This window comes from Carcharhinus amblyrhynchos, chromosome 1, assembly GCF_965287045.1.
Source record: "Carcharhinus amblyrhynchos chromosome 1, sCarAmb.v2.hapA, whole genome shotgun sequence".
Classification (NCBI taxonomy): Eukaryota; Metazoa; Chordata; class Chondrichthyes; order Carcharhiniformes; family Carcharhinidae; genus Carcharhinus; species Carcharhinus amblyrhynchos.
The window spans coordinates 171626559-171641510 of record NC_137324.1 but is presented as its reverse complement, the minus strand read 5'-3'; the positions used below and the strand labels follow the sequence as shown (position 1 = coordinate 171641510).

The following is a 14952-nucleotide window of genomic DNA, read 5'->3' as shown; positions in this document are numbered from 1 at the left end:
TACCCTGCCCACCACGGGAATCGTAGCAAGCAGGACACGGACCACAGAAAGGTCCATTGACCTTGGTGGGATTTTCCGGTCTTGGGGCAGGCGTGGCCGGAAAATCCCGCCCACCCAGAGCCTTTAGCTGGAATTCTCCAACCTCGCCTGTGGCTGGGATTCTCCAGTCCCGCTGCTGCGAATGGAAATTTGGCTGAGCACCAAATTTTCCATTCTCGTTGGCAGCAATGGTGGGGGGAGCGACATTGGAGAATTCCAGGATTTGACTATTTTTACAACATAACTGGATAGATTCTTGAACAAGGGGGTTAAAAGTTATTGGAGTAGGCGAGAAGTGCCAATCAGATCAGCCATGATCATATTGAATGGTTGAGCAGGCTTGAGGGCCCCAAGCATCCTACTCCTGCTGACCTAATTCTCATGTTCGTTTGCTGAAGACTCAATTATCCTTTAATTTCCAATCATCCACGAGCAAATTTCATTGCACTTTTTTCATTATCTTAACTGAATTTCTACATGTTTGTTTGGTGCATTTTCTAAAAACAACCTAACTGGAGATCCCGAGAACATGATCTTGATACGGAATTAATCTTCTCTATTTCCATTTGGGGCGGCACAGTGGTTAGCACTGCTGCCTCACAGCGCCAGGGAGCTAGGTTCGATTCCTGGCTTGGGTCACTGTCTGTGCGGAGTCTGCGCATTCTCGCCGTGTCTGCGTGGGTTTCTTCCAGATGCTCCGGTTTCTTCCCAGAGTCCATAGATGTGCTGGTTAAGTGGATTGGCCATGCTAAATTGTCCATTAGTATCAGGGGGGTAGCAGGGTAAATATATGGGGATAGGGCCTGGGTGGGATCGTTGTTGATGCAGAGTCGATGGGCCAAATGGCCTTCTTCTGCACTGTAGGGATTCTATGATTTCTGTTTTACTCTAGTTATGTAGAAGCCTTATTGAATTTCATAGGATCCTGCTTGTACAGTTACTGAGAATAAATTAGTCGAAGTATTGAACATTTTCTTAAAATGTGAATAAATTTTGTATACATTTTATTAACAGGGCAATCAAGCAGGCATTTTCTTCTCCTCAAATTCTGTGTGGAAGTTTCCTGGATGTCAGGTAAACCAATGTTTTACTGCCTAACGGTTTGCACCAACATATCCTTATTAAACACGCCACAGATTCTTTCTGTGTTTGTAGGGTTACACCCCAGGCTCAAACCAAAGCTTTATTTTCCTCTCATGTTATTTTCTGATATCTATTTTACGCAATTTACATGTGGAGATTCCCACAACCAAATGGAATGACGGTTGGGAAAGGAAAAGGATTGTACAGGAGCGCCATCTGAGAATTTAATGGGCTGACTCTGTTAGTCTGAGAGCTATCTTTCCATATGGTTCAATTGATTTGTTTTATTATTGCCACATGTATTTGGATACAGTGAAAAGCATTGCCTCTTGCGCGCTACACAGACAAAGCATACCGTTCATAGAGTACATAGGGGAGAAGGAAAGGAGAGGGTGCAGAATGTAGTGTTGCAGTTACCGATAGGGTGAAGCTTTAAATGTGATAGGACTATCCAAAAGTCTGATGGCAGCAGGGAAGAAGCTGTTCTTGAGTCCGTTTGAACGTGACCTCTGTATCCTTTTTCCGACGGAAGAAGGTGGAACAGTGAATGTCTGGGATGCGTTAGATCCTTGATCACCTGCTTTTCCAAGGCAGTGGGAAGAGTCAGTGGATGGGAGGCTGATTTGAGTGATGGATTGGATGGATCACGCCGGCAGAATTTCCTAGTGCCGTTGCAGTGACCGGAGATTTGGTTGAGTGCCAGATTCTCCGTCCTCACTCACAGCGACAATGGCGGTGTGAACGGCTTGCACCCTGAGTATCTGAGCTCCGGCACCTTGTGTGTAGAATTGGGCCAGCATGAAGAGCTGATACATCAGTCGATCTGTAGTAACAATCTGCAAAAACAATGGCAGCTGCTTTCCACAATGCACTAACCATCATCACTGATGTCTTTCAAAATAGGAAGGATGGCTACTTCAAAACAAACAAAGAGGTGTCCGGTCTGGATCTGACTGCAGTACATCGGGCCTTCGAGAATTTGGCAAAGAACTCCTCAATGTTGCGACAGGTAATGATTCTGACCAATCATTCCTAACTACATAGAAATTCCCTAAAATACTAGAACCTGATTCTCTCCTTAAATCTCTCTACTCCTTGATCTTCCTAACTCCTTAAAAATTCACCTCTACATCCCAGCTTTTGATCATCCGCCCTAATATTGCCCCATGTGACTCACGTGTCTAATGTTCTTGAATAAGGGGGTGGCACAAGTGGTTAGCACTGCTGCCTCACACCGCCAGGGACCCGGGTTCAATTCCGCCCTTGGATCACTGTGAAGAGTTTGCACATTCTCCTCGTACCTGTGTGGGTTTCCTCCAAGTGCTCTGGTTCCCTCCCACAGTCCAAAGATGTGCGGTTTAAGTCGATTGGCCATGCTAAATTAACCCCAACGTCAGTGGGATTAGCAGGGTAATTGCGATGGGTTACGAGAATAGGATCTGGGTGGGATTGTGTTTGGTGCAGACTTAATGGGCCGAATGGCCTCCTTCTGCACTGTCAGGATTCTGTGATGCTTTTATACGCCTGTAAAATACCTCAGGATATTTTATTAAGTTGAAGGCACTGCAGGATATGGTACTCTGCTTTATGATGTAGAGATGCCGGTGTTGGACTGGGATAAACACAGTCAGAAGTCTCAGAACACCAGATGCCAAAACACGTAGAGGGCGATTCTCCCACCCCGCCATGCTAATTTTCTAGTGCAGCATGCTGGGAGAATTTCACATCCCGGTACGTACAGGATTCACACATGCGTTCTTGCTGCACGCGCATCTCCCAGCGCAGGATTTCCAGCACCGTCTGATTTGTGCTGGAAATTGGTGGGAACACCAGGTTCTATATCTTATTTAAATGTTATTTTAATGTGATTAGTGGGCCTGGAACTGAATTCTCCAGGCCCGCGAGCATCTCCTATCACATCCAGCGGGGTTCAGGCTAGCTCCCCACTTTCGGGGAACTAGCGGCACGACCTGCTGGAGTGAGGAGAGGGGCAATCGGGGCCCCCCGGGGGGGTCGGGCAGTGGGTGAGGTGGTGCCCTTTGGGCAGGGGCACCCTGGCAGTGCCAGCCTGTGCCCCTGCGCACTGCCTAAAGGGCAAAGTGCCCATATCCAGGGGGCACCTAAACACTGCCCACTGGGCATGGGGATGTTCCAAGGGGGGCAGGGCCTAGGGGGCAGTCCCAAGGAGGCGGGGCTTAGGGGGAGGGGCCTAATGTGGGTGTCGATCAGGGGGTGGGGGGGCCTGCCCGAGGGGTCATCGTCACTGCTGGGGTGGGGGGGACTGGAGATCGGGACGGACGGGTTGGGAGCTTGCGGGTGACCCACGAATGGTCAGGGAGCCGCGATCGGGCCATGGGAGGTTGGTGGGGGGCAGCACTGTGGAGGTTGCGGAGCTAGCCAGCAAATAGGGAGACTGACAGATCAGGACAGTGCAGAGGCCCACTGGTTGCAGGCTCCCAAATGGGAATGGGCTCCACCCCCTGAAATCTAATACTATTCACGCTGGTGGCCTCCGCAGTTCACAGAGTGTGGGAAATTGTAGTCTGAACTCCCACTGAGAAAACCAGCACAATTCACTCCAGTTTCCTGTGATTTCGACACTTGGAGCTTTTTTGGGAGAATTCCAAAAAACTCGCAGTGGATGTGTGGAACCCATTGCCACAGAAGGCTGTGGAGTCCAGGCCATTGAGTGTATTTAAGACCTAAATAGATAGGTTCTTAATTGGTAAGGGGATCAAAGGTTACGGAGAAAAGTTGGAAGAATGGGGTTGAGAAACTTATTGGCCATGATTGAATGGCAGAGCAGAATCGATGGGCCAAATGGCCTAATTCTGCTCCTATATCTTATGGTCTTATGATGTCAAGAAGGAATTTGAGAAAAACACATTTTGGAGTTCAATTCATAGCTCTTTCCAGTTAGTATAAAGGAGTTACTACCGTTGACATTCACAATTTTACAGGTGAAGAATGCAGTACATAAACACCTGATCCCGTCATTACCTCGATCTCCGGCTTGTGTGGAAACAATGCGAGTTTATATTATTCTCCCAGAACTGATTGCTGTGCTGGAAGATCCCAGGGACTCAGCAATGTTGACAGACTCCTTAAACAAAGCCATTCTCTCACTCGAAGAAAGCTACTTCAAAATTCTTGGTAAGATTTCTGTTAGCATTTAAATGTAATTAAAAACATTGCTGGTCGCAATCAAGAAAAGATAGTTTGGAAATCAAATGGGTTTCCGCATTTCCTCCTTTACAGCAGTGATAATGTTTCAAAAAATACCTTATACATTGTAAAGTTGAGATGTCCTGATATTGAGTGGCGCCATGTATTCCTTTTTCTAATCATTCATGGGATGTAGGCATCATTGGCTAGACCAGCATTTATTGCTCATTCCCGAGGGCATTTAAAAGTTAAGCACATTTTATGGGTCTGGAGTCACATGTAGGCCAGACCAGGTAAGGACAACAGATTTCCTTCCCTAAAGGACATCAGTGAACCAGATAGGTTTTTCCAACAATGGTGCCATGGTCATCATTAGACTTTTAATTCCAGATTTTTATTGAATTCAGGTCTCACCATCTACCACGGTGGGATTCGAACGCAGGTCCCCAGAGCATTAGCTTGGTCCTGGATTTCTCGTCCAGTGACAATACCACTGGACTGCTGCCTCCTCCCCATAATACTCCATGTGTGTCCACTCTAAGGGTCTGAATGACTTGGATGACCATGTTGGACCACGCATTCAAATATTGATGCATCTTCCGATCAGAACTTAAGTATGAAACACCATGCAAACATGGAGGGGAATGGGACCCATTGCAGGCGGGAACGGAAGATTTGGAGACCCAGCTGAAAGTCCATTGACTTTCAGCGGCACTGGAAATCCTAGCCATGGGGCGGGGCTGGAAAATTCCTCTGCCTCAGTTAAGGCAGCTGATTAGGAGCACTCCGAGAAAATTATCGTTAAAGAACCAACGCAATTAGTTTTAAGCGTAGGACAGTTCTATCCTTCCAGTTCATCTTATCTGTTTGATTTCTTTGATGGATTATCTTCTGATGGGAAGTTTTATTTAGCGTGAACATTTCTGTGCTCTTTCTTGACCAGAGTGCTGGTGGAGTACAATGTCTGAGGAATTCTTCACACGCCTGGTGTTCGTGTATCAAACAGAATCAAAGCGACTTCTTCAACTCGCCATGGACTACACCTTAAAAGAGATGAACAAATTGCATGATTCATTAAAAATTCTACAAAGACTTTACCAGGTCAGTGCAAGTTTGAATCTGTCTTCATTTTGTTCCGCCATTAAGGTGCTGTTAAAGGAGACTTGGTGAGTTCCTTCAGTGCATTTTGTTGATGGTACATACTGCTGCCACTCTGTGTTAGTGGTGGAAGAAATGGATGTGTGTAGATGTGGTGCCAGTCAAGTGGACTGCTTTGTTCTGGGTGGCGTCGAGCCTCTGGAATGTTGTTGGAGGTGCACTCATCAAGGCAAGTGGGGATTATTCCATCACACTCAAGACATGTGCCTTGTAGATGGTGGACAGGCTTTGGGGAGTCAAGAGGTGAGTTACTCGCTGCAGGATTCCCAGCCTCTGATCTGCTCTTGTAGCCACAAGTTCTCCCAGATAAAACCTATCAGGAAAACATAGGCACACTTCCCTTAATATCCAACAGATGCAGCCAAGGAACGAGACAATCATATTGCCGTTCACAAACTGGCCCTCGCAGTTTCCTCCTGGATGTTATATTTGTCTTTGTTCGAGAGTAAATGGATGGGATTCTCTGACCTCCCCATTGACGGGAGGTGGTGTGTTGCTTGCATGAGTTGGGATTCTCTGGTCCCGTCATTGTCAATGGGAATTTCCACTGATGTCACCCCATGCCGGTGGGAAACCCATGGGTGGGGATGTGCTGCCGACAGCACCGGAGAATCCTACCGGTATGAATGGCCGGAAAATCTCAGCCAATATGTTTAATTTAATCTGTAACAGAGCAAATTTTATGTGATCCATTGGAAGAAATTGGACTTGATAAACCAATTGACGTTTCTTATCCCACATTGCATTGTGGCAATCAATGTTTCCAGTTAACTGCATGGAGTACCTTGCTTGGAATGTACCATGTGGAGGTTTGAGGGTTGTTCTGTTATAAATACATCGTATTCATGGCCATGCAAATTAATTTAAAGGGACCATGTACTGAGAAAACTCATCACACTACAACAAAATTTTAAAGGGAGCATTGGCAATGATATAGGAATAGAGAGAGACGTAAAATCCCAAAGATTGCTAATTCAAGAGCTTCAAATTTTTAGGTGTCCAGATCACCATAAGAACATAAGAAGTAGAAGCAGGAGTAGGCCATCTAGCCCTTCGAGCCTGTCCCGCCATTCAATAAGATCATGGCTGATCTGTCGTGGCTCAGTTCCACTTTCCCGCTTTCTCCCCATAACCCTTAATTCCCTTGTCTGTCAAAAACCTATCTACCCGTGTCTTAAATATATTTAGCGAGGTAGCCTCCACCACTTCAACAGGCAGAGAATTCCAGAGATTCACCACCCTTTGAGTGAAGAAGTTCCTCCTCAACTCTGTTCTATATTTCCCCCCTCTTATCTTGAGGCTGTGCCCTCTAGTCCTGCTATCCTTCCTGAGTGGGAAGAATCTCTCTACCTCTACCCTATCCATCCCTTTCATTATCTTATATGTCTCTATAAGATCCCCCCTTCATCCTTCTAAACTCCAACGAGTACAGACCCAGTCTATTTAGTCTCTCTCCATAGTCTAACCCCCTCATCTCCGGTATTAGCCTGGTGAACCTCCTCTGTACTCCCTCCAAGGCCAAAATATCCTTACGCAAGTGCGGCGACCAAAACTGCACACAGTACTCCAGCTGCGGCCTCACCAGTGCCCTGTACAGTTGCAGCAAGACCTCCCTGCTTTTATATTCAATCCCCCTCGCTATCAAGGCCAGCATCCCATTCGCCTTCTTGATCACCTGCTGCACCTGCAGACTGGGTTTTTGCGACTCGTGCACAAGGACCCCCAGGTCCCTCTGCACCGTAGCATGCTGCAGCTTTTCGCCCTTTAAATAGTAGTCCCCCCTACTATTATTCCTGCCAAAGCGGATAACCTCACACTTGCTAACATTATACTCCATCTGCCAGGTCCTCGCCCACTCGCTCAGCCTATCCAGATCCCTCTGCAGACTTTCCACATCCTCCGCACAATTTTCAATAACCTGTCCTGGTCTTTCCGTACTGATGCTATAGTTAAGAAAGCCCACCAATGCCTCTACTTTCTCTGGAGGCTAAGGAAATTCAGTATGTCTGCTACAACTCTCACCAACTTTTACAGATGCATCATAGAAAGCGTCCGTTCAGGATGTATCATAGCCTTGCATGGCTCCTGCTCTGACCAAGACCGCAAGAAACTACTAAGTGCTGTGAATGTAGCTCAGTCCATCACGCAAACCAGCCTCCCATCCACTGACTCTGTCCACACTTCCCGCTGCCTCAGATAAGCAGCAAACATACTTAAGGACTCCACGCACCCTGGATATTCTCTCTTCCACCTTCTTCCGTCGGGAAAATGATACAAAAGTCTGAGGTCACGTACCAACCAACTCAAAAACAACTTCTTCCCTGCTGCCATCAGACTTTTGAATGGACCTAGCATATATTAAGCTGATCTTTCTTTACACCTTAGCTATGACTGTGACACTATTTTCTATCCTTTCCTTCTCCCCTATGCACTCTATGAACGGTATGTTTTGTCTGTATAGTGCACAAGGAGCAATACTTTTCACTGTGTCCCAATGCATGTGACAATAATAAATCAAATCACCTTCTATTATTCTTCCAATCAATAGATTTGATGACTAACCATGGCAATTAGTTTCTATTGATTATTCAACCGCAAAGGCAAACATGAAGAAAGTCCTGAAGTTTGGGAATTTTTGGAAGTTTAGGCCCAGGGTCATCTTTTTCTCCCAAGCACACTATACTTACTATACGTCATAACTCAAATTACTCCTGTGTTGTATCCCAAAATGTTAATTTGTGTTTACTTATATCCTGGCAGGTGAATTCAAGCAGGCGTATGAAGATCCCAGAGGCAACTTTTTGCATTCCTGTAATGACAATTTTAATGGAAGCTCTCTTTGGTCACATAGTTAAGGTGAGAGGGGGAAAATTCAAAGGAGTTTGAGGGACAAATTTTTTACACAGTGTGTGGTAGGTGTCTGGAACATGGTGCCAGGGGTGGTGGTGCAGGCAGATACGATAGGGTGTATTTAGATGAACGCATGAATATGCAAGGAATTGTGGGATATAGACCAAGGACAGGCAGACGGGATTAGTTTAATTTGGCATCATGTTTGGCACAACTTTGTGGGCCAAAGGGCCTGTTCCTGTGGTGTACTGTTCCAAGTTCTATGTTCTTTCATAGTAGATGGATAAATATTCAGAGAAAAGGCTTTGTTGAAAGTGATAACAAGTCTCTCTGTTTCTCTGGGATTTCACATCAAGGGGCTAATAATTCTGACCTTCTGACGCACTTCTTCTGCAACTCCAATGGAAGCGTGGCTAAGATCAAGGGTAGTTTTGGCATCCTGCACTGGGTTGAAGTCATGAGGTTACACTGAGGCTTCATTTGAAGCAATTTTTTTAAAAGCGGCATCTCGGCTTTTTGGCTAAGATGCAAATGAGATCAAGCCTTGGAGGAGGTGCAATGCCTGCTCCAATCAGCTTGGATCAATCTAGATCAAGCCCAAGACAGGAAGTGGTGAGCCTGCCTTGTCAGCTTGGATTGGGAATGTCTCACTTGCTGAGACTTTGAATTGAACTTTGATTGGGTATAAACAAAAACAGGATCCAATGGAATCGTGGTGGAAGGGCAGGAAAACAGGATTGCAGTTTCTCTGTTGCTGCCTCAGATTCTGCAATAAGAGTTTTGGCAGAGAAGATGTAAGCATTTTGAGAAACAAGAGTTGGTAAAAGCAGAGAGGTTTCCCTGCAGTGCCACCACTGGTGGGAAGATACATTTGCAGCATGACATTACAGCATGACCTTCAAAAAGCATTTGGATAAGTACATGGGTGGGAAAGAATTAGAAGGATATGGACCAAACATGGGGAATTGGGACTGACTGGGAGGGCACCGTGGACCAGTTGGGCCAAAGGGCCTGTTTCCGTGCTGTATTGCTCTCTGATTTGATTACTTTCTGACCTCTTTATGCCAGTTTCCATTACAAATGTGGGTGTTGGATTTCACAGTGGAAAAATCAACCCAAAATTGCAGATTATGCTACACCTTCACACACTTTTGTTTCCCTTTGTGAAATTGCGCATGAGGGCCAGGAGAATTAGCATGCTGATTATACTTGTTGAACTGAGTTACTGTGGTCCCTTTAAGGGCAACACATCAGAATAAGGGTCACATGCCCTGTGTGACATCAAGTTAGAGCCTTGTGATGTGTTGATTTTAATCTTCAAATATCCCCTAGATTTGGGGATGGTTCCGTTCGATTGGAAAATGGAGAATGTAACTCCTTTATTCAGAAAGGACTGGCACGGTAGCTAGCACTGCTGCTTCACAGCTCCAGGGACCTGGGTTCGATTCCAGGCTCGGGTCACTGTTTGTGTGGAGTTTGCACATTCTCCTCGTGTCTGCGTGGGTTTCCTCTGGGTGCTCCACTTTGCTGCCACAGTCCAAAGATGTGTAGGTTAGGTTGATTGGCCATGCTAAAAAATAGCCCCTTAGTGTCCTGAGATGCGTAGGTTAGAGGGATTAGTGGGTAAAATGTGTGGGGATAGGGCCTGGGTGGGATTGTGGTTGGTGCAGACTCGATGGGCCAAATGGCCTCCTTCTGTAGAGTTTCTATGATTCCAAAGGGAGGGAGACAGGAAGCTACAGGCCAATGAGCTTAACATGTGTCGTAGGGAAAATGTGAAAAGCAAGACACAGCATCTGAAAAGTACACATTTAACTGGTCCAGGATTTGATTTATTTTTTGATATCGAACACAGAGCTAAGTGTTTGCAAACTGATTTTTACTTTACTAATTTATCATGTTATTGTTTTCAGACACGTGCTGTGAGATGGATTTACACCGACCCCTTGGCTGTGTTGATTGAGGTACATTTTGAGTTACTACAGTCGGGTCGCCAGCTCTCCGAAAGTGGGGGAGTTACCCCGCTGGGGTGGGGGATTGTAGCGGGCCTGGAGATTTCAGTCCTGGACCTGCTAATCGTGTTTAAACTAGATTGAAATGAGGATTAATATAAATTAGGTGGCTCCGCGCCTACTTCCAGCGCGGAGCTGACAGCTCCAGAAATTCGGCACTGGGAGACACACTCGTGGCTGGATGTCCAGAATGGATCCCGCTGCCTAAATCTCGGCCTAAAAAATCAGCACAGTGGGATGGGATAATCAGCCCTCCCCCGCACACACACACACACACACACACACACACAGCTTTATTTCCTGAATTTCGTTTTAAAAGGGCAACTGTAAGTTTCGAACTGCCATAGTGTGGCTAGAATTCAATGGATTTCTAGTCCAGTAACATAATCACTGCACTTCCTTTATATGAACTTGACTCTATCTTGTAAATAGTCCACTCCAGTTGAGCAGTACGGTGGCGCAGCGGTTAGCATTGCTGCCTCACAGCGCCAGGGACCGGGGGTCGTCTGCGGCCTTGGGTGAGTGCCTGTGTGGAGTTTGCACGTTCCCCCTGTGTCTGCGTGGGTTTCCTCCGGGTGCTCCGGTTTCCTCCCACTGTCCAAAGATTTGCACGGTTAGGTGGATTGGCCATGCTAAGTTGCCCCTTAGTATCAAGAGATGTATAAATAAGGACAGATAGCTGGGTAAATATGTGGGGTTAGGGGGAAAGGGCCTGAGGGGGAATGTGCAAGCTCCACAGAGACAGTTATCCTGGGTAAGATACTCTGTCAGAGAGTCCGTGCAGGGCTTGATGCGCTGAGTGGCCTCTGTAGGGATTCTACGATTCTAGATCTGTAATCCATTGAGTGAGCAGTATGAAATTCCAGGTATTATTGATGCAAACCTTCAGTCTGAGTAAAATCAAAAACATGTTGGTACAACTAGGAAACTAAAAAAAATGAGATTAGAGATTAATATTGGGAATTGGTAAGAGAAGAGTAGAGTCCCTGGATTCCAACCAGACTGAATTTAAACTTGGATTGTGCTCCTATGATTGGCCAGTCCTAAGATGTGTCTGCTAGTGGAATATTTCACTGAGGTAACGTGTGTTATTCAGGGAAGCTTTCTAAGAATGTAAATGAGACACACGTGTCCATTTCCTGGTGATCCGATCGCAAACTTGATCTGTGACGTTGCTTTTGCGTTTTCTTTGCAGCTAATGCGTGACAATTCCTGGCCCATTTGTGACTTTTGGCAACACTATTCAACCCTTGACAAAGTAAGTTATCTGTGTTGAATGTTTGTTTCTGTGAGTAATGACAATTTTGTTTTGTGACCTTTCTCCCCATCCCATGTGACATGTCCGGGGGCCAAGGCAGGTCCGCAGACCTAAAGTTACATAGATAGGCTTACACCGCAATGCAGTTACTGTGAAAATCCCCTAGTCGCCACACTCTGGTGCCTGTTCGGGTAGACTGAGGGAGAATTTAGCAATGGCCAATGCACCTAACCAGCGCTTTGGGAGGAAAACCACACAGACACGGGGAGAACATGCAGACTCCGCACAGACAGGTAACCCAAGCTGGGAATCGAACACAAGTCCCTGGCGCTGTAAGGCAGCAGTGCTGACCACTGTGCCACCCCAAAAAACTGGACGTTTTGCACTTTATCTGTGTAAATAAAATGCAGCTGTTGGTGGCATTGCTATATTTTATCACTTGCTCAGAAAGCAGTGTAAGTTACTGGAATTCTATGAGGATGTGTCTAGGGCGGTGGATAGAGGAGAGCCGGTGGATGTGGTCTTTCTTGATTTTCAGAAGGCGTTTGACAAGGTACCTCACAAGAGGTTATTGCAGAAGGTCAGGGGACATGGAGTTGGGGGTAGGGTGTTAGCGTGGATAGAGGACTGGTTGTCAAATAGGAGGCAGAGAGTGTGGGCCAATGGGAGCTATTCGGATTGGCGGATGGTGACTAGTGGAGTGCCCCAGGGGTCGGTGCTGGGGCCTCAGCTATTTACCATTTATATAGATGATCCGGAGGAGGGAACCGAGTGTATGGTGTCGAAATTTGCTGATGACACCAAGATTGGGGGAACGGCAAATTGCGCGGAGGGTGTGGAGAGTCTGCAGAAGGATCTAGATAGGCTGGGCGAATGGGCCAGGAACTGGCAAATGGAATTTAATGTTAGCAAGTGCGAGGTGGTCCACTTTGGTAGGAATAGTGGTAGGAAGAATTATTACTTACGTGGAGACAAACTGCAGCAGGCGATGGTGCAGAGGGACCTCGGGGTCCTTGTGCATGAGTCGCAAAAACCCAGCTTGCAGGTACAGCAGGTGGTCAGGAAGGCGAATGGGATGCTGGCCTTCATAGCGAGGGGGATTGAATATAAAAGTAGGGAGGTCTTGCTGCGGCTGTATAGGGCATTGGTGAGGCCGCAGCTGGAGTACTGTGTGCAGTTTTGGGCGCTGTACTTACGCAAGGATATTTTGGCCTTGGAGGGAGTGCAGAGGAGGTTTACTAGGCTGATGCCGGAGTTGAGGGGGTTGAGCTATGAGGAGAGGCTGAATAAACTAGGCTTGTACTCATTAGAGTGTAGAAGAATGAGGGGAGATCTCATTGAGACGTATAAGATGATGAATGGGATGGATAGGATAGAGGTGGAGAGGCTCTTCCCGCTCAGAAAGGACAGTAGGACTAGGGGGCACAGCCTCAAGATAAAGGGGGGGCGGTTTAGAACGGAGTTGAGGAGGAACTTCTTCACTCAAAGGGTGGTGAATCTCTGGAATTCTCTGCCCGTTGAGGTGGTGGAGGCTGCCTCGCTAAATATTTTTAAGACGCGGGTTGATGGGTTTTTGATAAGCGAGGGGATTACGGGTTATGGGGAGAGGGCGGGAATGTGGAACTGAGCCACGACAGATCAGCCATGATCTTATTGAATGGCGGGGCAGGCTCGAAGGGCCAGATGGCCTACTCCTGCTCCTATTTCTTATGTTCTTATGTTCTTAAGTGCAACTTTGAAATTCACAATGTCCCACCGTCATAGAAAATAGGAGCAGGAGGCAGCAATTCTGCCCTTCGAGTCTGCTCTGCCATTCTGCCAGTCAAGGCTGATCATCCAACCTGTAACCTGTTCCTACTCCACCCTCTCCCCCATCACCCACTGCCCCATCTCCTTTGATCCCATGAGCTATATATAATTCATAGTTAGGTAAGCAGTGAATTGGGGCAGTAAGATAATGTCAACAAGGATTCTTAATGAGGGAAATAATTCTGATGAGAGTCATGTGTTATTTTCTTGATGTGTATGTAACTGGTTTTGATTTTTGTCCTTCCATAGCTCCAACGGCAGTTATTTGTATATCCTTGCATCTTCGACCTGGAAACAAAGCTTCAAGTATTGACCATAGAATCCATGACACTACAAGTGGTATGTATTATATTGTGTTTTGTGAGAAGTGTATCCTATTATTTGAATATCTGCATATACCATGTGGACTGATGTATGTCTCAACTAAGTGCCATTTCAGAGGCTTTAGATTATGTTATAGGTTGTTAGAAAAAAGCTCACAATGTTCACGAATTTCGGCCCTGAGTTTTTATCAGCCACTATTCTGGCAGTTGTTATGAGGTTGATCTTGCTGGTGTTCTCCAGCTCCGATGCTGTCTGAGGATTGCATAGCATGCACTGGGAGTCGCCCACACTAGAATGTATATACCCACTGAACTGTCCCTCTCAGACAGAAAAGATCCCATGGCAATGTTTGAAGGAGACTTTGCTACTTTCCTTGATGTCCTGTGCAAAACTTATTCCCGTAGGCGAGGCAATGACCTTGTGGCATTATCGCTGGAGTATTAATCCAAAAACTTAGCTAATGTTGGGGGGACCTGGGTTCAAATACCACCACAGCAGATGGTGGAATTTGAATTCAATAAAATATATCTGCAATTAAGAATCTACTGATGACCATTGTCAATTGTTGGAATAACCCATTTGGTTCATTAATGGAGGCACAATGGTTATCACTGCTGCCTCTCAACCAGGGACCGGGGTTCAATTCCTGTCACTGTCTGTGCAGAGTTTGCATGTTCTTTCTGTGTCTGCGTGGGTTTCCTCCACGTGCTCCAGTTTCCTCCTCTTGTCCAAAGATGGACAGGTTAGGTTGATTGGAGGAATGAACAGTAAATGCCGACCCAGCCAGTGACACCCATGTCCCACGAATGAATAAAAAAATCACTAAAACATGATGTGGTCATTTATGTTCAAGTTGTCAGACTGATCTCCTATATTGCCTCAGTCATGACCCTTCATTAGAGTCTTACATTTAATGCAAAGTGTGTTCAGATTCTGGCTGCTGTGTAATAGAGATATATATGTGTGTGCTATATATAACGCAAGTCTTTCTTTCTTTTCACCACAATTTGGTCCACAGGCAGTACGACCAACTCTTCTGCAGGTATCAAGACAAACGATTCTTCAGGATGCTTTCAAATCCTTAAGGTCGACCGGATCAACTCTTTATCATCCTTTAGTTCAGGTACACATTGATGAATAATCAGATATTCTTTTCAGTCAAATATTTCTTGTATTAAATCATTAACTGGCTCAGGCTAAATGAAAATAGTTTTGACATCTTACTCAATGTCCTTTGGCAATCGCACCAAGTTA

General features: G+C 46.0%; 1 protein-coding gene across 1 annotated transcript in view; it reads left to right on the top strand.

The window, feature by feature from the left end:
• LOC145342414 (putative E3 ubiquitin-protein ligase HERC4) overlaps nt 1-14952 on the top strand; it is a 52610-nt gene that overhangs the window by 21302 nt on the left and 16356 nt on the right. The window contains exons 10-18 of the mRNA XM_080188011.1: nt 1054-1113; nt 2026-2131; nt 4083-4275; nt 5231-5388; nt 8206-8301; nt 10209-10259; nt 11503-11565; nt 13624-13710; nt 14717-14821. Of these exons, the coding sequence (XP_080044137.1) occupies nt 1054-1113; nt 2026-2131; nt 4083-4275; nt 5231-5388; nt 8206-8301; nt 10209-10259; nt 11503-11565; nt 13624-13710; nt 14717-14821 (919 nt within the window). The remainder of the gene's footprint in view (nt 1-1053; nt 1114-2025; nt 2132-4082; nt 4276-5230; nt 5389-8205; nt 8302-10208; nt 10260-11502; nt 11566-13623; nt 13711-14716; nt 14822-14952) is intronic.